Source organism: Tursiops truncatus, chromosome 20, assembly GCF_011762595.2.
Source record: "Tursiops truncatus isolate mTurTru1 chromosome 20, mTurTru1.mat.Y, whole genome shotgun sequence".
In the NCBI taxonomy this organism is placed as follows: Eukaryota; Metazoa; Chordata; class Mammalia; order Artiodactyla; family Delphinidae; genus Tursiops; species Tursiops truncatus.
The window spans coordinates 41,195,210-41,217,848 of record NC_047053.1 but is presented as its reverse complement, the minus strand read 5'-3'; the positions used below and the strand labels follow the sequence as shown (position 1 = coordinate 41,217,848).

Here is a 22,639-nt window from a genome sequence, read left to right as displayed (position 1 = left end):
GTGGGTCATATCTGACGCATGCAAGAGAATAAACAAACAGCCTTCAGCACATTAATTCTTTGTGTGTGAAGAGATGCCGCTAATTGCAGATGCGTTTTATCTGTTTGTTAGGCCCCTTGTGGAATGTAGACTCTTGAGAAAAGCACTTCTCACCACTCAAAACCCACCGAAGCATGCCCAGCCCTGAGAGGGTCTTCTAGGAATGCAAACAAGCGGCTGCCTCTACAGCAATCAGCAGAGTTTAACTGCCTGATGAACACAGGGGAGGGGGTTATTTTTAAGGAAGAGAAATAGGTCCTACCTACTCCTGTGGGAGACTGATTATTCACTTACCTCCAGAGCTAACAGTTTTTGAAGGGTTGTGAGTGACACTGGTGGCGGCCAGAGCTGGGAGAAGCCCGTCTTGTCATCCATTACATCATCACACACCTGTCTGCACAGCAGATGTCTCCCCCTCACTGATGTGCCTTCCAGCACGGTCTCTGCTTGGTAACATAGATGAAGGCAGTGCCACGCTGTACTTGATGGGGAAAAAGATGACGATTCTCTTCCAAAACTCTCATTCAGACTTTCCATTCAGACTGCCTTCTTGCCACCAGCACCCCCGACCAAGGCAGGCTGCGATCAGTTAAACAGTTACTCATTCACTCAGTTACCAATTTAAATTTAATAGGGGGACTTCCCCGGCGGTCCAGTGGTTCAAACTCCGTGCTTCCACTGCAGGGAGCACGGGTTCCATCCCTGGTTTGGGAATTAAGATCCCACGTGCCAGGCGGTGGGCTAAAAAAAAAAAAAGAGAAAGAGAGAGAAAACAAATTAATAAGGAATTTCCTGGTTGCCTAGTGGTTAGAATTTTGGGCTTTCACTTCTGTGGCCTGGGTTCAATCCCTGGTTGGGGAAATGAGATCTCGCGAGATGTGCGGCGCCACCAAATAAATAAATTAATAAATTTACTAAATTCCCCATTTGTGCCACCCACCATGTTAGATGCAGGGGTGACAAAGATGACTAAGAGGGTCACTACCCTTAGGATCTCAGAGTGAAGCTAACAGCTCACTGTGAGTCCATGTAATTAGGGCAATGACAGAGGGAATTACGGAAGTGAGGTCCCTGAGGAGGGCGGGGCTGCCTGCTACCTCCCAAACAACCTCCTCCCCCACCCGTACCCAGCTTGCCATCGTGCCCAACACCCGCTTGCCAAACTCCTTCCTCCGAGCCTTTGCCCTGCCGTTCTCTCTGATAGTGATGCCCTTTCCCACCCCCACCTGACTGCAAGCCCCTGCTCCTCCCCCAGGATTCAGCTCAAAATAAGCCCTAAATTCAGGTGGGTGGTTCATCTGGGAGGATGCGATCAGGGAGGAAAGCCCTAGGGATTCTTTTTAATGTTTTATTTCCTAAGGAGGAGGTTCAGTCTATCATCCTATATACCTTTCTGTGTCTAAAATATTTCATCGGAATGTATTCTCTTTTTTTTAAATACATTTATTTATTTTATTTATTTATTTATTTTTGACTGTGTTGGGTCTTCGTTGCTGCGCTCCGGCTTTCTCTAGTTGTGACGAATGGGGGCTACTCTTCATTGTGGTGCGCAGGCTTCTCATTGCAGTGGCTTCTCTTGCTACGGAGCATGGGCTTTAGGCGCATGGGCTTCAGTAGTTGCAGCACGCGAGCTCAGTAGTTGTGGCTCCCGGGCTTAGTTGCTCCGCGACATGTGGGATCTTCCCAGACCGAGCTCCAACCCGTGTCGTCTGCATTGGCAGGCGGATTCTCAACCACTGCACCACGAGGGAAGCCCCGGAATGTATTTTCAAAAGAGAGTCAGTTCAGGGACTTCCCTGGTGGCACAGTGGTTAAGAATCCACCTAACATGAATAAAGACGCAGAACAGGAACAAAGACGCAGAGGTAGAGAGTGGACTTGAGGACACGGGGAGAGGGAAGGGTAAGCTGGGACGAAGTGAGAGAGTGGCATGGACTTATAAATACTACCAGATGTAAAATAGATAGCCGGTGGGAAGCAGCCGCATAGCCTAGGGAGATCAGCTCAGTGCTTTGTGACAACCTAGAAGGGTGTGATAGGGAGGGTGGGAGGGAGACCCAAGAGGGAGGAGATATGGGGATATATGTTTATGTATAGCTGATTCACTTTATTATACAGCAGAAACTAACACACCACTGTAAAGCAGTTATACTCCAATAAAGATGTTAAAAATAAATAAATAAAAGAATCCGCTTGCCAGTGAAGGGGACACAGGTTCGAGCCCTGGTCCAGAAAGATCCCACATACCACGGAGCAACTAAGCCCGTGCACCACAACTACGGAGCCTGCGCTCTGGAGCCCGCGAGCCACAGCTACTGAAGCCCGCGTGCCTAGAGCCCGAGCTCCGCAACAAGAGAAGCCACCGCAATGAGAAGCCTACGCACCGCGATGAAGAGTAGCCCCCACTTGCCACAACTAGAGAAAGCCCGCGTGCAGCAACGAAGACCCAACACAGCCAAAAATAAATAAATAAATAAATTTATTTTTTAAAAAAAGAGTCAGTTCAAGCTACACCTCCACCTTGATCCCCACCTCCTGCTATGTTTCCTTGTCAAGAATCAAACTCAAAAATCCCTTACTGTCAGTCAAAAGCAACGTTGTGTTTCTAAAGATGTGTGGAAATGACTGTCGTCAATCTAGGATCCTGGTTCCCTTTAGGGTATGGAATGCAGTTGAGGAGGGATTGCTGCTGGGGCTTCAACAATAATAGCAATACTGCTATTTCCTTAACTGGGTGGTGAGGTGTTTGTTTTATGTCTAAAATATTATGTAATAAATTAAACATTTAAAAAAGCAACTGTGTCCAGAGTGAGATGGACAAGAAGACAGCAGGAAGGGAGAAAGAGCTTTAGAGAAGTTCAATAAGAAAGAGCAGAGGTGACTTGCTCTCTGCTAGGCATGGAGGGCACATTGAGAAATCAGGTTTGACTGCTGGTGCGGAGCAGAGGGCAGAGAAAAAGGCACGAGGCTGCATCTCGCTGTAGTGAGCCATGTGGTGGTGGCTAAGAGCATGGACGCTGGAACTGGACCATCTGGGTTTAAGTCCCAGTGCAACCTCTTATCAGCCCATGACATTGGGTAACTGACTTCAATTTCCTCATCTTGAAAAATGCTTGAGGGGATCAAGTGTGTGATGTAGTGTGTGACACTTGCACTGGTTGGAATCTAGCAATTGCTGAATATTGTCATTACTGGCATTACTACTGCTTAGTCACGTGACCCTGAACAAGTCACTCCAAAACTCAGTCTCCCCATCTGTGAAGTGGGGACCTCGTCATATCGCCCAAAGAAACTCACGTGAATGAAAGCGCTTTGAACACTCAAGTGTGATTCACCAACAAGAGTTAGTAATAAATAAGAAGCTGTAGGGGAAAAAAGACAACAAGAGAAGGTGAGCTCCATGAGGGCAGGAGCTGTGTCCATCACTGTGCTACCCCCCAGTGCCTGGCACAGTGCCTGGCACAGCACAGACACCTACTATTATGAACTGACTTGTGTCCCCCGCCTACAAAAAATATATGCTGAAGTCCAAACCCCAATACCTCAAAATGTAACCTTATTTGGAAATAAGGCCTTTACATAGGTAAATCAAGTTAAAATGAGGTTATCAGGGTGAGCTCTAATCCAACAAGACTAGTGTCCTTATAAAAGGGGGAAATTTGGGGCTTCCCTGGTGGCGCAGTGGTTGAGAGTCCGCCTGCCGATGCAGGGGACACGGGTTCGTGCCCCGGTCCGGGAGGATCCCACATGCCGCGGAGCAGCGGGGCCCATGAGCCATGGCCGCTGAGCCTGCGCGTCTGGAGCCTGTGCTCCGCAACGGGAGAGGCCGCAACGGTGAGAGGCCCACGTACCGCAAAAAAAAAAAAAAAAGGGGGAAATTTGGACACAGAGACAGACACACAGAGAGGGAAGACAAAGAATCAGAGAGATGCATCTACACGCCGAGGAATGCCAAAGATTGCCAGCAAACCTCCAGAACCTAAGAAGAGGCAAGGAAACTTCTTCCCCTGCCGGGGTCCCCAACTACACCCGCCCCCCCCCCCACCCCGCCCCATACCGGTCTGAGGCCTATTAGGAAACAGGCTGCACAGCAGGAAGTGAGGGGTGGGCAAGTGAGCGAAGTTTCATCTGCCGCTCCTCATTGCTCGCATCACCACCTGACCCATGCCCCCTGACCATGCAAAAACTGTCTTCCACGAAACCAGTCCCTAGTGCCAGAAACGTTGGGGACTGCTACCCTACAGGTCTCAGAGGGAGCACGGCCTGCCTACACCTTGGCTTCAGACTGCTAACCTCCAGAACTGTGAGACGTTACAGTCTCAAGCCACTCAGTTCATGACTTTGTTATGGCAGCCCTAGAAGACTAACGCAGCCAGTAAATATCTGTTGGATGAAAAAATGGTGCTTCTGGTGAGAGACGGCGTCTCTTCACCAGCAGAGGAGGACGTATGTGTCCAGAGAGGTGACGGGGAAGGTGCCTCTCCTACTCTGCAGTGGGTGGGGAGCAGCAGTGGACAGAATAAGGCAGAATTGAACCTGAGTAGTCCCATGCCAGAGTCTGTGCTCTTCACCTCTGCACTGGAGAAGCCCAGCTGGCCCTAGAGAACCCTCCTTGCCCAGCCTCCTAGTGGCCTCCTCCCTCCCTACCTCTGCTCTGGGTAAGCAAGGAAAAATGGGACAGGAGATAATCAAGAAGGCACTAAAAAGGGAAGCAAGGATAGCATATGATCCTGAAACTTCAGGCGGACTCATACACAACACTTGCTCACAGACGGATGCCAGTAGCAGGAGGCCGGGTAATCCCCAGTCCAGAGCTCCCACCCCAGCCCCGCCCAGATGGGGCAGAATCGTCATCGCACACAAACCACAAGTGGTTGTGCCGCTGTGGCCATGAGGCAATGATTCTCTGCCAGGCAGAATTTCAGAATCTGATTGCTGAAGGGGCCCTCAGCGTGTTTTCTGGTCTCACTTCCTGCCTTTCCTCATGAGCTCTGGCACATCCAGTGATGGAGGCTGCGAGTCTCCAGGGACAGTTTGGACCCTCCACTGATTGGTGGAAATTCCTCCTTGCTCTTTAACCTGAGCTCTGCCCATCCCCTGGTCTGCCCTTCAAGGCTCCCCAAACACCCTGACACCCTGACTCACTGCTGGCGTCTGCCCACTGGAGGTCATGCCATCTTGGAGTCTCCTAGGGATGTGGACAGATGCCAGGCACCTACACACCTGGCCAAGGCAAGCTGGGCAGAGAGAACATTCGGAACTCTTAGAACTCTAGTTCTCAGCCCTGGCTGAACCTGCACTTTACGCCCACACCCCACCCCAGCACCCAGCCTTTAAAATTCCAATGACTGGGAGTTCCCTGGGGGGTCCAGTGGTTAAGGCACAGAGCTTCCACTGCAGGGGGAGAAGTTTGATGGGATCCTGGGATCTAAGATCCTGCAAACCACGTGGTGCGGCCAAAAAAAAAAAAAAAAAAGGTTAAAGAACATAAGAGAGGGACTTCCCTGGTGGCACAGTTGTTAAGAATCCACCTGCCAATGCAGGGGACACAGATTCCAGCCCTGATCCGGGAAGATCCCATGTGCCGTGGAGCAACTAAGCCCATGTGCCACAACTACTGAGCCCGCACTCTAGAGCCCACGACCCACGACTACTGAGCCCGTGAGCCACAACTACTGAAGCCCATGCACCTAGAGCCCGGGCTCTGCAACAAGAGAAGCCACCGCAATGAGAAGCCTGCGCACCACAATGAAGAGTAGCCCCCACGTGCAGCAACAAAGACCCAAAGCAGCCAAAAATAAATAAATAAATGAATTTATTAAAAAAAAAAAAAGAATGTAAGAAAGAGTCACAGATTTAGAAAGATATTTAATTCAGCCTAAAGACAGGATATTGAACTAGGCAACATCTAGAACTCTCTCACATGCTTCCTTCCACGATACCTATATCTGTGTCTATATCTGCATATCTATCTATATCTTTATATATAGATACATAAAGATATGCTTTGGGGAGGGTATCTGGACATACTGCTTTTAAATGTACTCTAGAAAAATTTTAAATCTAAGAATATCCAGGAATTTTTAGTAAAAGAAGGGTAAGGAGAGACAATAGAGCTATCAGATATTAAAGCGTATTAAGTAGCGATAAGAATTTTTTAATGTGATTAGTTTATCAATAAATGAGATAGATTTAAAATTAGTGGAATAGAAAACTCACAAATGCATTTGTGAAGGTAGTTTTTGACAAGCATGGAATTTCAAATCGTGATGAAAAGACTTTTTCAATAGTGTTAAGATTTGGGGAATTCATGCGGAAGGTTAAAAAAAGGCGTCTAGCATCTGAAGCCCAGGGGAGGAGGGGGGAGAGGCAGCTGAGGAAGGGGAGCTGAGAAGGATCCTGGAAGTGGGGTGAATCCAGGGAGGGGTGTTGCCTGTGGCTACAAACACAGCTGATGTGGATTACAAGTGAGGACAGTTGGACGAGGGGCCCAGAGGAAAAGATCCTGTTTATCAAAGGCCCAAGAGGGAAATGGCTGAGGCTGGGACGGAGAAGCCAAGGAAGGGAAGTCTAGCCAGAGAGGACAGTGGGGCTGAGGGCACAACAGTAAGAGAGGATGCTGGCCAGTTGGGCAGCCACAGGGCTTGGTTCCGGGCACGGCTGTGAGAAATCCGGCAGCTTCCCTGTGTCCAAGTCCTCACACTATGGTAAAGGAGTCTGAATGGCTGACTGGGTGTGTGTGGGCCTAAGGAGAACCCCAAGGAGGGTGCTGGAAGGATCAGGAGCCAGGACAGACTATAGACCCCCAAAGACCCCTTTCCCTTCCTTCTCCGTGTAACCTTGGGCTGTGGCCGCGGTAGGCTCTGGACACGCTCATCACGTCTCCTCACAACTTAGTCTCCTTGGGAACTTCCTCTCAGAGCCACTGGAGTGGGGTAGGGATGGGGCAGGGGAGGGGGCCCATCCTGGTTGTCCTGAGGCAGGAGACAGCAGGTGCCCAGGGGGCTGATCTGGGCGTTTCCATCTTGGATGGGGTCCCGGGAGGATCTCTGGGGCAGGTGGTCTCTGGAATGTCCATGCTCACAGGCAGCCTGGACACAGTGGCCAACTGGGGAGCCAGCTGTTCAGTCTGTCCGCTGCCAGGCCAGGCCTATGCAGTCCCCTCCCTCCCCTGGGTCCACAAAGTCCTTTTTGTTTGCGGGGCAGGGGTGGACGTTCAGCCATGGAGAAATGGGTGAACTGAGCTCTGCTGAAAGCAGCAATAACATCTCCTTCTCTAGGGGAGAGGGGAGCCACGCTTTCTCACTCCCACCTGCCTTAAAGGCTCAGGGTGCAGGCAGCCCCTCAGTCCCCACAGAAGCTGTCCTCCTAAGGAGGCCAGTGGAGGACAAAGATAAGGTAAGGGGGGGTGAGGGGAGCTCCCAAGAACCACCTTGGAATGGAGCTATTCACTTCAGGGCTATGCAAGGCTCCGCAAAGTAGTAAAATGTATGGCTGCTTCCAGTTGAGAGCACTTCCCACACGGCTAGCGCCTTGCTAAGCCCTTAACTTCCTTCATCTCTTTGAAGACAGGAGAACACAGTGGTCAAGAGCTCGAATACAATCAGATAGCACCAGCTGCTACCCCAGTGAAGCAGGAGTTGTGGGACCTTGGGCAAGTTTCTCAACCTCTCTGAGCCGAAGTTTCCTCATCTCATGCCTCTGACCCCAAACCCCACGGTACTAATCACACAGTCTCCTGGGGCCACCTTCAGTGCCTGGACCCGGCAGCAAGGAGCCAAGAGTATTAAAGAGGAAGGTTTTTTTTTTTTTTTTTTTGCAGTACGCGGGCGCCTCACCGTTGTGGCCTCTCCCGCCGCAGAGCACAGGCTCCGGACGCGCAAGCTCAGCGGCCACGGCCCACAGGCCCAGCCGCTCCGCAGCAGGTGGGATCTTCCCGGGCCAGGGCACGAACCCGCGTTCCCTGCATCGGCAGGCGGACTCTCAACAACTGCGCCACCAGGGAAGCCCAAAGAGGAAGATTTTTCAGGCCCGGCATCACAATCCCAGACAGAAGCTCCCAGCCAGGGGTAAGCCCTTGGAGGGCCCAGGATCCTGGCCTGAAGCCCCCCCAGCCCCGTTGAACAGGGGAGGGGAGGCTCCTGAGTTAGAAGCAGAACTGGGATGGATCACAGGGCTCGGGACTCCTGGTCCAGCGCTCCCTTCACAGAAGGCCCTCAGGGAATCTGTGCTTTTCGGTATACAGGCCCCAGAAGACGAGTCTTTCCCTCTTGTCTCTACCACCGGAATACCCAGAATAAGTAAAACCATACAGACAGACGCAGGTTGATGGCTGCCTGGGCAGAAATGGGGACGGCGCTTCCTTTTGGGTTGATAATGTTTGGAACTAGACGGAGGTGGCAGTTGTACCCATTGTGAAGGTACTAAACGCCACTGAATTGTTCACTTTAAAATGGTTGATTTTATGTTACGTGAATTTCACCTCAATTGAAAATAAGGGTACCTGGGGAATTCCCTGGCCGTCCAGTGGTCAGGACTCTGCGCTTTCACGGCCAGGGTCGCGGGTTCGATCCCTGGTCGGGGGAACTAAGATCCCGCAAGCCGCTGGGGCACGGCAAAAAAATAAAGAAAGAAAAAAAAGAAAAACGGGTACCTGTAGATAAGAGATTACAGGAAGAAGAGTGGGCAAGTGCCAAAGGGGGAAGGGAAGGAGAGCCTGATGTGAGGGAGGAAGGAGGACGTCGTTGCAGAAACAGGGGAGTTGGAGGTGGGGGAAAGGCTTGAGGGGGGCGGTTTCCTAGGCTGCAGGGGAGGGTGGCCTGGAGGATGCAGCTGGTTGAGGAAGCAGAGTTTGATCCCGTGAACTTGGGAGCCCTTGCCCTTTAGAGGAAGGAGGGAGAACCAGGAGGGGGAGCGGGGCAGGCGCTTTTAGCCTGCGAGCCGTTTGCTTCCTCTCAGACTTTAGACTGGATGCTCCCGGGGGTGGGGGCAGGGACCTCATCTTCTTAAATGCTTTTAATTTTCAGAGCAGAGCATCATCAAGGTAGGCAGTTCCTTTAGAAATCCTGGCACCAATGGAATGAAATCGAACACATTAAGCAGCAGGAAGAGCACCCACCACCCTCCCACAGCGGGGAAGTGAGGACGGCACTGAGCTGCGTGTGGGTGCCACCTCCGGGCAGCAGGGGGGCTGCGGAGACCTCCCAGGGCTGAGGGGCCACCTGTCACCCCCTTGCAGGCCCCAGAGCCCCCAGAGGACAGCACCCACCGGGGGTCTGGGATGGGGGGGAAGGGATTGGCTGAGCACCGTGGGCTCCTTTGTCAGACCCAGGAAGGAGAGAGGGGGCAGCTACAGGAAGTAAGGGGGGGGAGAGGTGCTCCCTCCGGAATCTCTCCAGCCACTTCCCTCCCCTCCGGCTCCCACAGCTCCTGCACATGCTCAGTGTGCCCTCGAATTGGGTTGGCTGGGGGAGGGCCTTGACTGGCATCCCCACTTAAAGGGCCAGTGCCATCCTTGCCCGCGCCCAACGGGGCGCAATGGGAACTGGCCACCCTCTTCACTCATACCGAACTACTTCACCTCAGACCCCCTTCCCCACGTCCTGGCAGCTCCTCCCGCCGCCTCAGCTGCTCTGTGCACCCCATCACCTCTCATTCTCTGACCCCACTGCAGGCAGGGACTGTCCACTGGACACAGGGGTGTCCACCTGGGGTGGGGAAGAAAGGAGGATCCCAGACCAGGGTACGAAATCCCTCCTGGGAACTACCTGCCTCTCTGGGCCTCCCTCCCCCGGCCCAGCTGACCGAGATGGTCCTGGAAAGCAAATGGCCATGAGGGAATGAGGCACTGAGCATCTGCTCTGGAAAGGCCTGGGGAGAAAAGGGGAGTGTGTCTAAGCCCGGTTTCCCCAGCAGATAGGGTGGTGAAGGCTGTAAACTGGAGCTTCCTCACTGAGGTGGGGTCCCAGGACCAGGCAGCTCAAGAGGGAAAAGCAAAAAGAACCCACATCTGGCCACCGGGGCTGAGCTGGCCCTCCCCAGTGCCGATCCCCGAGTCACGCCAGCTCTACCCTGGGTTCTGGGTACTGAGGTCAGGGACCCAGGTGGGGGGAAGGAGGTGACACTGACTCTTCACTGATCCCTCTCGGCCCCTCCTGACACTCTCCCATCCCACACCCTTCTCCTCTGGTTTTGTTTTTGTTTTGCTCCTCTGTTTTCTTGCCCCATCCTGGGCCCCAGCAGCCTTGGGAAAATGAACCCACCTCAGTGTGACCCTGACCCAGAGCCCTTCAGCCATTGTGTGTGTGTGTGTGTGTGTGTGTGTGTGTCTGTCTGTCTGTCTGTCTGTTGGGGTTGCAGCAGCTTTTCTCTTTCCAGGCTCCTCAGCTCCTTGACCAAGAAAGGCCAAGCTCCTCACCTCTCCCCTCCCCCATGTGCAGCTCCTGCCTGCTCAGGGATACACCTCCAGCACCCTCTCCCTCGACGCTGCACCCACAGCCCTCCCCCACACTCCGGCAGCCCTCTGGAATCTCCTCTCCCCTCCTAGTTACTTTTACACACGCGCGCGCCTCCGGGTAAACAACCTTGTCCTGGCCCTGGCCCTCCCCTCTCCCTCCAGCTCCACGCTGAGGAATGCAGCAGCTGGGAGGCTGCCTGCACCCTGCCCAGGGGCCTTCAGGTCCCTGGCTAGCACCCCACAGGGGAAGGCCGGCCTAGGGCCAGCTTTCCTGGAATCCAAAAGCCGCTTCCTCTCTGAGCCTTGGGTTTTCCATCTGCAAAGTGGGGACAATCTTTCCTCTAGCCCTTCCTGACAGAGGTGTGTGGGATCAAAGGGGAGGGGGCTAGGACTCCCAGCCAGGGTTGGGTGGGGGGAGACCCCAAAGATGGGAGATTTTGCTCTCTTAAAACCCATCCCTTCCTAGGATCCGTTCTGGCCTTACTTCGCTGTAGAAGACGCTGGAGAGGTCTGGGTGTGACAGGGCAGAAATGAAAGTTGTCCTGGCAACACACAGGATTTTTCAACATTTCCATCCCAGCGGCTCCCAGGCCTGAGCCCTTCTCTCGCCCAGTGTGGCCTGTCAAGATGAGCTCTCCTGGAACCGAGGTTAGGCCGGGCCCGCCAGGCCTCTGCCCCTCCCTGTGCACGGTGGCAGAGCCAATACAGGCTCACTGGTGAGTTGACTAACTTCCCCTCCACCACCGCAGCCTGACACTCCGCAGCACAAGAACAAGAGACAAGGTGTCTGGGGAGAGGTGGGTCTGCGTGTGAGGGGCGTGTGAGCTCGCTTCAGAGCCCAAGACTGCTGGTGGGTTGGTGGCATATCCGGGCTGACTCAGCTCTCTATCAGACAGACAGGTGAGGGGCTCACCTCAGAGGGAATTAACCACACAGGTGATTAGGCTAAAAGCAGCAGGATGGCACCCCGAAGGCCAAGCCTCCGGCTCTGCTAAGGATCGATCCCCTGTCCATCCAGCCTTGGGCTTATTTTCCATCAGGAGAAAAGTCCCCTTGAGCGCTTACTTGTAAGCGCTCTTCTAGGAGGTCAGGGGGCAAACCTAACCTCCTGCCCAACCCCCAGCTGGGTGATGGGAGGCTGTCAAGCACAGAGAGACACAAGGCACCCAGACCTTGTCCAGCCCAGCCGTCTACACTGTGGGGAGGACAGGGAAAATACAGGGAGCCTGGGAACAAACCCTGAAGAAACTCCTGTACTTGGGCCTAGCCCTCTCCCCTCCCGGGGGAGTTCCCAGGTCCTCACAGCGATCTTGCATCTTAAGTCAGGCTCTGGCTGAACCTGGTGACTCCTGACTGAGACCCCTCCCGCCTCTGCCTTCCCCTCTCTAAAACCTTCAGAGCAGTCTGATGGCCCCCAGATACGTGGAGCAGATTTCAGGCACTCTGGAGACGCTGAGAAGCCCCCGATGCAGGGTCCGCTGTCCTCCCAGGCTGGGGGCAGCCCCAGGCCTCTCTGCGATGGAAGTGCTTTGATTCTCAGAGCAGCCCTAGTGAAATCAATGCTAGCCACTCCCAAGTGATCTCACCAAAATCATTTAATTCCTTTGTGAAAAATAAGATGACATCAAAGAACAAACTGTGGAAACGACAAGATGGAAGCCGGAACCTAAATTAGCTGTTCTCAGGGGGCGCAGAGGTGCTGAGACCTGCCTCCTTGAGACTCGGCTGGCCTGAGTGTGTACAAAACGGGACCTTCTCCTTGGGTCAGCCTGGATGGGGGGCACCCCTAGGTGCCCCGCTCCCCACCACGGCGGCCACCTTCTCGGTTCCACATCTCATTCTCCTGCCGAAGCCGCTGGTTCTCCGTCCGGAGCCTCTCTACCTCGGCGGCCAGCTCCTCCACCTGGCGACAGGGCTGCTGGCTGGTGCAGCCCCGCAGCTGCTGCAGCCTCCTCGTCTCCTCCTCGGCCTGCGACAGCCGCCGCTCCAGATCCAGGTAGTCGCGCACCAGCTCCTGCTTGCTACGGCCCTGCAGGCTCTCAGTGTGGTAGCGCTCATAGGCCTCGGAGAAATCCCTCTGCTGGAACTCCCCATGGGCTCGGCCCCTCGAGTCGCTGTCCCCGGCCTCACTCTCCCCACTGGAGCCTGGGTGGGAGGCCCCTTGGGGCACATCCAGGTTGGGCTCCTCGGGGTCTCTGTCGTTCATCAGGAACTGGGTGGTATTGTAGGGCGCCACGGGCTGGCCTTTGGCGAACATCTCCTCTCGGACCCGGGAGGCCCGCTGGCTCTGCCTCTCATCCCGCTGTTGCTTCTCGGCCCAGCTCAGCTCCAGGTAGGGCCGCCAGTGCCGCTTGCGCTTTGAAGGCCGCCGGCGGTGCTTCTTCCGTGCCAGGACGGCCTCCACTGAGCAGCGCCCTGGGCTCTGGGCCCGGGGACCCCTACCGTTCCAGCCTAGGCCACTGCCGGGAGGATCTTCCTCCTCTGAGTGGCTCTCCACCCGGGGTGTCAGGGGCAGGGAACCTCCAGGGTCATGAGGCTCAGGGGATGTTTTGGGGCTCCCAGGAACACGAGAGGTCTAAAGAGAGAGGAAAATGGAGGACAGATCACAGATGGCCCGTCCCATGGTACAATCCTCTGTTCATCCAGCCTGAAGCCGACCTGCCTACACCCAGCTCACTTGGTCCCTCTCTAGCCTCGCACCTTCTACAACCATTTGTCTGTTTCTGGGCTTACCTGTCTGCTGTCTGTCCCCCAACCCTCCCCAAGCAAACTCATGGTGAGAGCCAGAATCTTGCCTGTGTATTTCACTCTGTAATTTCAATGCCTGAAACAGCACCTGGCACAGAGCAGACATTCAATAAATACTCTTTGAAATGGGATGGGAAGCGGCTCCTGATATATTATTGGTTGATCAGAAGCCCAAACGGCGCTTGCTCTTCCCTCTTCCTAGAAAGTTTATCTTTCAGACAGAGCTGGTTTCCTTGCAAGTGGCCTGTACAGTCCCCCAGAGCCCCCCATTCAGAAAAACCCCATGCCTTGCTTAATGCTCTGCTGTCATTGTCTTGAACTTCTTAGTAATTTTTGAATCAAGAGCCCTTTGCACTGACCCCACAAATCATGTTGCCAATCCTGCTTCCAGCTACTTGTATAACTGATTCTTTTTCATCCTTTAGGGTTAAGTTCCAATGTCAGCTCTTCAGAGAGGCCCTCCCTGACCACCCTATCTAAGTAGCCCCCATTCCCCTTCCCGGTGACTCCCTGTCATGTGACAGTTAATGTCCCACTTAGCATTTAGCACATTACCATTTACCACTTGTCTTTCTCCTAGAAGAATGTGTCGTGTCTGTTCAGCTCACCACTGTGTCGCTAAGCATGGCCCAAGGTGAGTGTTCAATAAATATATGTTAAATGACATAAGCCCAGAAGTGGGGGGGGGGATCCAAAAGATATTGGAACATGACACTCTCGCTTCTGTCATTCTAGGGTGAATGGAGTGTATTTATTCCAGGCAAGTTGGTATCACTCTTCTACATGAGCGGCAGGAAAGCACTAGGGAGAGGAAGGGCCAATCTCCAGTCTGTAGCCCAGAGAATTCTACTCCTTATCTAAGAGGCGGAAAGGATTCTGTCAAGCGTGCGTGTGTTCAGGGCATCTGTTTATCTCTGCCGTGGTGAGGGTGGAAGTACTGAGTCTGGGGGAGGAGAATGAATTGCTGGAAGTTTGTGGTTTGGGGAATTCTAATAATAACCACCACCACTGGCACAGTGTTTTATAATGTTCAACACGGTTCAGAGACATCTGAGCATGGGTCTACACGAGTGTAGGGAGTGTACTGGGGGGTGCACGCAGCCCTGTTTAAGAGTCTACATGAGTGTAGGGGGTGTACTGGGGGGTGCATGCAGCCCTGTTTAAGAGTCTACTCGAGCATAGGGAGTGTACTGGGGGGTGCACGCAGCCCTGTTTAAGAGCTGGAGGTGTGTTAACGTGCGTTTTGGAGACCCCAAAGTTCTCTTCATAATTTGGGATGGGGTACGTTGGAGTGTGTGTACGTGTGTGTTGTTTGTTGTGTTGTATTGTTACTTTACCTGCAGGGAGAATGTCATAAAGTAACAATACAATCAAGAGTGACAGGCCTTGTCACCACCAGTGTCTTGGGCCAACTGAGAAGACCTTCTGCCCCACCCAGGAAGAGGCAAGGCCACTGGAAGTCCGAGGCAAGGGGGCTTGCTTCGGTGCGCACAGTCATTCACCCGTTCCCAGCCCCCCACCCAAGCCAGCCCTGCCCCTCAGCCCCACATGCTGTCTCCCTCCTGAAGGCTTGTCCCCTTTCCACCATCACCACTATTGCAGATAAGCTGTGTGATCCCGGGTGAGTCATCTGCCCTCTCTGAACCTTCAGGCCCTGACATGCCATGAACTCCAAATTAAATAAATCTGGAAAATTTACTGGAAGTAGCTAGGTAGGGTGGATCAGAGGACTAGAGTTCCCTTCTTACCTACAGGGAGCTGTGGACTAGGGGAGAAGAATGGGCAAGGTGGGGGCCGGTGAGAGAGAGCATAGGGTGGGAGGGTTTGGGCTCCTGTTGCCAGATCAGAAGGTGACGTTCTCTGAGGGCATGCATTAGATGTTCTCTGATACAATCTGTCTCTCCCCTCTCTCCTGGGTGATTTCCTACCCCCTAACCTCCATCCTAAATTATGAACCGATGGCTCAAACTCTTCTCCCTGCTTCAGACTTGGTTCACAGCCTAGACAAAATGCAAGGCAGTGTTTAAGACGCTAAGTTTAAACCCTGGGTCTTCTGCTTGCTGGCTGCATGATTCTAGAAAAGGCATGTCAGCTCTCAGAACATCAGCTTCTTTGAAATGGAAATAGTAATTTCTACCCTGAATGGCTACTAGGATTTCATGAGATAGCGCAGAATTAAATCTGCCATATTGCTCAGCGCATAGTGGGGACTCATTTAAAAATACTGGTTTTCCAAATCCACTAACACATCTGAGACAAGAAGCCGGGATCCCAGTTGGCAGGGCCCATGCGCAGGGCACTCAGGTGGTTGGGAGAATGGGGCTTACCTTGGCCTCCTCCAGGGCTGCTGGTGACTCTGTTAACAGTTGGTCTGGTTTGGAGTAGCCACCTTCTTCTGTTCCAAATCTTTCAGCAGATGCCTTTTAACTAGTGACACCTGCTTTAAATAATAGAAATCTAAGTCCCGAGGGAGAATTTTCAGGAAGACTCTGGCTACCCAGCAAATTTTTACCAAGTCAGCGGCAGCCATTTTGTAGCACCAGACCTGCACACCCTCATTTTCAAATGAAGGGCCGCCTCCAGCCTGGTTTTCACACCTAACGCCAGCAAGGGGTCAAATGGAGATTAAGGGGCCATCTCCCCAGTCCTGTTCCTCAGGCCCCAGGCCAGGGCTTACATCCTATACTCTTCTCCTGAAACTCACTGAGGCAGGCTGGCAGTTAGGAAGCTAGGCCTAAGCTTTGTTCCCCCAGCAACCAAAGAGGGGAAAAGACTGCCTGGGGAGGCGAAGACACAGCAATGACCTGGACAGGCTGGGAGTGGAGTGGGTCGGTGGCTCCGACAAGCCCGAGGAGGAGTCCTTTCCCCACTGCCTCCAGCGGCCCCAACCTTGACTGCAGGCCCCCACCTCCTCCCCAGGCTGGGCTCCAGAAGTCATCACCTCAAAACACACGACTGGGCCCAGCCTGGGGCTGAGGCCTTTTCACCTACAGGGCCTGGCCTGCCTCCCTCCTTCTTCTCAGGATGGGAAACGGAGGAAAGGGTAAGAAGTCTTCGCACTACAGGCAGCTGGGAGGGAAACCCAACAGGGATAAGGAAGGATTCCTTGGAAGAGGGGAAATGATCCGGGAAGGAGATTTTGCAAAGGCGGAACTGACCTATTTGCTGTCAGGGGCTATGCACAGGACTACATCTGTGTGTCTTTCTGTGCGACCGCCTGTCTGCAATTCCCAACGGCTCAGCCCTACCTCTTGCTGCAGTTGCTGCAGCTCTGGTCAAGCCGCTCAGGCACTGAGGTTGGGGGGAGGCCCCCCACCCCGTCCTGGCAGCGCGGTGCCTGCTGGGGATTGTAGTTCTTCTAGCTAGGGAAGGCGGATCAAGATCCTGTAATTTCAACAGACACACAGAAAACTCTAAAACCCATCTACCCTTGCGCGAATGGCGTCCCGCGCTCACCGATGCCCCTTTGATTGGTCCACTCGCCTGCCAATATTCCCTTTTTCGTCAACGATTAGCTGTGCGGAAGCACAATCCAACCGCCTCTCCGAGCTCAATTAAAGAGTTCATTGATGGCGTTAATCTTTACTGGGCAGAAAACAGATCCGGCTGAGAGGGGAGGGGCTTGGACGCGGAGGGATCCTCGGCCCTAGAGGAAGGCGACGAGAAGGATCGGTGGCCGCCGCCGCCATTTTGGGCTGGGAGGAGGCAGCGGAGGGACTCGCTGCGCAGTGAGAGCACCCCATGGGGGGTGGTCCGGGCGCGGGGAGAGGCCGGGCCGAGTGGGCTGCCTGAAGTGGCGGCGCCGGGAGACGGCGGGGGGTGGGACCGGGGACCGCTGGGGGGTGAAGGTTGGAGTCTCTCTGGCCGGGCCCGGTCCTCAAACCATCCCGGCAGCCCCGCAGCCTCGCCTCTCACAGAGGGCGGGGTTCTTGGGTAATTACCGCGTATTTCCCGAGACCCCAGCTGAGTAGAGACCGGGTGAAATGACTCTCCTTTGCTCTTTCCACGGGGGCGCAGATCCCGATGCCGAGCTCCGCTAAGTTCTTTCCCCACCCCCATGCGGCCTGGGTATAGCGGCGAGGCCCGGCGTAGCGGGAACCCCCACTTCGATGGGCGCTGCGGGGGCGGGTGGAGGTCGCAGCTCCGACTGCGCGTTCCTCTGGCGTGGCAGTCAGCTGGAGACTCCGAGGGCAGAGAGCCAGGTGCACCCACCATCTCCCCCCGTACACCAAGGCCATCCCGCGGCCAGGGCTGTGATCAGGCACAGCCTTCTTCCTACTGTAGCAACCACTAATTCTCCCCAGGGACCAGCTAGATCGGGGCACGTGGAAATCTCTGAGCGCTCTTGCCCTCGAGATCTCTCCTGTCCAGCCCCGATTCTCTGAACGACCTGACCTCGCACGTCGCCAGCCGCTTTGGGAAACTCCAAAAGTGTGCTGTTCCACGTCTCTTGAAAGTTTACACCAAAGGGGTTTGCGCTTTTGCCCTTTGCAGAGTTGGGACACAAAACAACTTGGAGTCGCCACGGTTCTGGGAATAAACATGGAGTGGCCCATTTCGGATGCTTCAGGAACATCTGTTTGCATTTTGAAATCTGAGCCATAACTTTTACCAAAACTTTTGGAGATGGCCGCCCTCCTAAAGGAAAAAACGAACTAAGTCCAACGTAGTCTTTATAAGGCTACAAATTCTTTCCAGTTTAAAGAACTTTTCTCCCACAGACGAAACAAAATGGGGGAGTATTTTGCCACTGGTGCATTGTTACTAGGGAATCTCTATTTTGAAATAACAAGTAATTGAAAGTCACTTCTGTGGATCCCAGATGGCCACCAAAATAGAAATTGCAATTTTGAGCTACTTCATATATGTGGCGTTTGGGGGAGCAGGGGAAACCTACTTTGAGAAAATAAACACTCAACCGTATAGCTGTAGCAGCTTCTTAAGGATTGAAGTTTGATGTGAAATTCTTTTCTTGAATTGCAGATGAAACCATTTTGTTTCTTACTGCTTGAAATCTAAATTCAGAGAGATTCATAGGTCAGGGGTAGCTTAATGTTGTTGCTAAAAGGTCAGTTGAAATTATGCCTAGGTAGACTCGGAATTAGGAGAGTGACTGGGCGGTGAGCTTTATCTTAGAGGGTACCTTGTGATGCGTCTCATTGCTGATTACAGATGGTCAAATCGTTCCGAAGCATTTGGCCTTAATAGCAAAGTTTCTTCAGAACTGAAGCCCTGTTCCTCCTATTAATAAAGTGATTTTTTTTTTTAAGTTGTAAGAGTGACAGTTCCATAGCTTTAACTGTTTTCTCCCTTTGCCCCCCATATGTTCTCAGAGAAAGTCTTAGAACTGGATTGCAAAAATACGATCACCTTTGACTCAGGTTAATCTAAAATTTGAACCCCTTATCCTAAATAAAGCTTCAGGACACTTGATTCATGCTGTGGGTTGAATTGGCTTATGTCATGTTCACTTCACACTGTTGTTCAGATCAAGAGAATATGCCAGTTAGGAAAAGCTGACACTAACTTGGTAGGAGTTAAATAGTTATAGCTGAAAGGGGCTTTAAAGATTATCTTTGTGGTTCCTCTGTCAAGAATTTAATGGCGGAGGATCTCAGACTGTGATTTATCCTCCATTGTGAAGTAATCTATAGTTAAACCTTTGGAAGCTACTAAGTGGAGAATACTGTACCAGGTGCAGAAATTTGGTACTTGTTTTTAAAGATGAAAGTTTATCATATTTAAGGTTGACCCATAAGCTTTTCCTTTCCTTGATAAGAGAAGTTGGGAGTAAAATCAGTTCATTTAATGGTCCCTTGGTTATCTACTGAGCAAAACACAGCACTGGAAGTTAGGAACTCCCAGGTTCTATTTCTGTGTGTGCTACCACAGATTTGGTTGGCTTGGCTAGAGGCCAAATCCTGAAGATGAGGCCAAACTGGCCGTTTTGTTGCTGAGTCTATTGTTGTCTAACTTTCGACTAGACCTTCAACTTCCTCCTCAGCTCTCCTCTTTCAGATGAGTTGCTCTGTGGTTTATGACAAACCCTATATGCCTCAGTTTCCTAATTTGAAAATGGTATCAATGCAGCCTCCCTCATAAATACCTTCAGTAACTACTCTTCAGTGGCCATGTAAACATTTACTTGCTCTAACTTCGTTACTTGGAAACTTTAGGACTTCTGCTTCAAAGGTTATTTAGGGCATTTGGGAGGCCTACCTTACCAAAGTGTGGCCTTGGTTGCCATGGGCCATCCAAATAGGTTGAACGAGGGTCAGTCTCAGGGTACCAAGCAGTTGTTACCGCAAGTCCTGGATGTTTTACGTCTGCCTGATGGCCACCTCCTGGGAGTAGTGGCTATGCGTGAGCAGCATTCATTGACAGAGGTAGGAGTAGTTCTTTGCAGCAGTCCTCCTCTTCAGGATGAAGATACTTGCTTCTGAACTATTTGATTTCCAGTTAGTTTTTTACTTTGTTTAGCCCTCACCATCCTCTTTGTCTTTTCTCTTTTTAAATTCAAACGTTTGCTCTTTTAAATGCACTTTTAGTAAGACCCAGAGAGGAGGGTAGAACTAACCTCCTAGACATTCCCCTCCATCCTCTGGTTGGTCTTCTGCCTTTGACTGAAAGTCGTCCTGGAGTTATCCAGGTCTGCAGAATTGCGTGCTTAAAGCCAACTTCAGAACTTCAAATCTTCTCTGACGCTCTGGAGTTTAGGACAAATTCTACTCGGTAGTTTACGAGAGCAGTCATGCTGTCATTTTCTCAAATTCTTGTGCATGGAACACTCTACAATTCCTACATTTTCCTTCAGGAATATCCTTTTTGATCACCGTAGATCCAGGGCTTTTTAACACTTCACACACAGTCAGTGGATGTATCAAATAGAATATGCCTTCAGATGAGGGTTTACAATACGCTTCTGAATTTTTGCTCTTTTTGGAAAATTTTAAGCCAGATGTAACTGCTCTTGGTGCTGTATTGAGGGAAAGAATCACACTAGCTGTTTCAGGAGGCTTACCAACAGTTCCTGGTACCAGCTCAACCATTTGAAAGAATTTTGTTGGTGTGCAGAAGTTTGTTAGTAAACTACTAGGATTATTCCTGCTGTTACCCATGTTACATCATTTGTCATAATTGGACTGCCTCTAAGTAAAGCCCAAGAAAAACTTCATTCAGGAGGATTTGTGAGAGCTGTGTTATTGATCTGTCTGAAACCAGCCTTTGTTTTTTCAACAAGAAATGAAATGAGGTTGTATGCTTTCCAGCATTCAAGGACAACTGGCAGAAATTGGCCAAATCGTGAATCTTTGCCACCTAGACCATATATTTTGTCTTACTTACAGAGTATGACTATTACCCTTTGGTAAGCAGATCCCACTCTTCAGGGCCTGAATTTGACATTTTCTTTTAAAAATTAGTTTTTATTTCTAGCAACAACCATTTACACTTTACACGAGAAAGGATAGTGGAATTTTATTCCAATAATCTTGCTTGAGAAATGTGAAAAATCATTTAAAAGAACTCACAAACTCAGGTGTACTTAGGTACAAGTACAGTGCTATTTAACTCTAGCCGGCTTTTCTGTCACACTGTTGTGAATACTTGTTTCCTTTCTGGTGGTGTAAGTGGACAGGGGGACACCTGTAGTACATTACCTAATATTTGACTAAACATTGGTTTTCTGAAGGTAGACTATTTAGTTGTGGATTTTGTTTATTTCTGTAGATTCCCTCTTTGATTTCTCTCACTTTTGAAGTCACTGGGTTAAAGTATATTTATTTATATTTCCCCAAGCAAAGGATTTTTATTTTACTCTGAACAAAGTGAAAATTAAAATACTGATCAAATGGGCAACTGCTCTGGTCTTAAAAAGAACCAATAATGATACCAATGGTACCTTACTTTTGGATAGCCTATTTTCATGCTGTCTCCTTTAATCCTTAACAGCAGTTATGTGAAGTAGGCACGGCCCCATTTTGCTGATGAAGAATTAGGCTTAGAGAGTTTAATAAGAGATGCGTCCAGGGTTGTACCGCTAGTATTTGTCAAAGGTATAACTAGGAACCTGGTTTTTGACTCCTAGTCTGGTCTAATTTTATAATGTTTCCTCTCTTTAGATACCTAGTCCATTTTTCAGAACTAAACCAATCTGGAGCTCCTTGGCTTGTTCCCCTGCAAACTGAAATCTAAAGGGCTCTGTCTCTTGAGGGTCACTTTAGGTTATAGGCTGGCCCAAGAAAAGTTTTCCTTACTCAGAGGAGGATTAAGCAGTCCAGCCAGCTGTCTCCAAAATTTGGGAAGTGCTTTGCCCTGGCTGGATATCCAGGCCCCAGTATAAGAAAGAGAACTGAAATTGCTAATGTGTAAGCATGATCTTTGGAGCAGCTCATTTACAATGTTTAGCAGAAAAGCGTTTAGTGAAAGGCTAGAGTGGACTTGAGGATCAGTTGTCATGATCCTGTTAGTATAGGTAGTTCAGAGTCTTTTCTCTCTGCCCTTAGAGCAATATGTTAGGTGTTTCAATGTAGAAAGTGGTGATAGAAAACTGAAATTTTGCACAAATCTCATCATTCTAAGAGCATAAATGCAATAAATGCAGTAAAATGTCGGTGCCTTTGAAAGCAAACTTCAGACAAAGTTGCATATCTCAAGGTAAATCAAAGTAATTTATGACAGTTACTTAAAGCTAAATATTTATATATATTTTTAAGACTGGATTGAATGTCTCCTAAAACTTACACTTTTTTCCTGATGATAAATGCACTAAGAGTCTTTCTAAGACTAATAGTCGGGGAAACAAGATGGTTATATTTAAATCCATCTTGTTAAGTAAGAAGAGTTTCTGAAATCAGAGGTCATCACTGCTGCATCCTATATAGTTCAGTCAAAATGAGGCTTCTGCTGTGCACTGTAAAGGCAGAGGGCAGTGTTGCTGCTTCTGGGACTGCTGCATGACGTCATGGCAGAAGGAAAATTAAAAACACAAAAACTATTTCAAAATAGACTTTTAATGTAATTTTTAGGCCAAAGGAAAAGCTGATCATACATCGTCTCCAGTGGACCATCTGCCAGAATAGGGCCAGCTCAGTCCAGCTTTGAAGGCCCTGAGTCAGGCTTAACTGCCATAATTTCCCTTGATTCATGGATTTGTGTTGCTTCTCATGCATCATAAGGTGCATTTCACTCTTGACATACCCACCACCTCCACTACTTCATTTAGCTGCAAAAGCAAGCTTCCCAATGGGAGGTTTTTTCCCAAGGGTTCTTAACCTTCAGGGAGTTTGATAACTTCATGTTCTCTCGAACCCTCGCCCCAGAAAAATGTACACATAATACAAGTCTACATAAAATTGCATGGGGTTCATGGAGCCCAAGGCCCCCTATGGTTTCTAA

General features: G+C 50.9%; 1 protein-coding gene and 1 long non-coding RNA gene across 2 annotated transcripts in view; one reads left to right on the top strand and one right to left on the bottom strand.

The window, feature by feature from the left end:
- Positions 1–7,705: 7,705 nt before the first annotated feature.
- The window catches only part of LOC109550619 (uncharacterized), a 23,701-nt gene continuing 8,767 nt past the window's right edge, over positions 7,706–22,639 (top strand). The window contains exons 1-3 of the long non-coding RNA XR_012328847.1: positions 7,706–8,108; positions 9,066–11,211; positions 11,894–16,971. This is a non-coding gene — a long non-coding RNA (uncharacterized lncRNA). The remainder of the gene's footprint in view (positions 8,109–9,065; positions 11,212–11,893; positions 16,972–22,639) is intronic.
- Positions 12,073–15,773, bottom strand: HEXIM2 (HEXIM P-TEFb complex subunit 2). The gene is given in 3 exon segments (XM_004320764.3): positions 12,073–13,070; positions 15,571–15,605; positions 15,608–15,773. Coding segments are annotated over 3 exon segments (990 nt in total). The 3' UTR covers positions 12,073–12,281.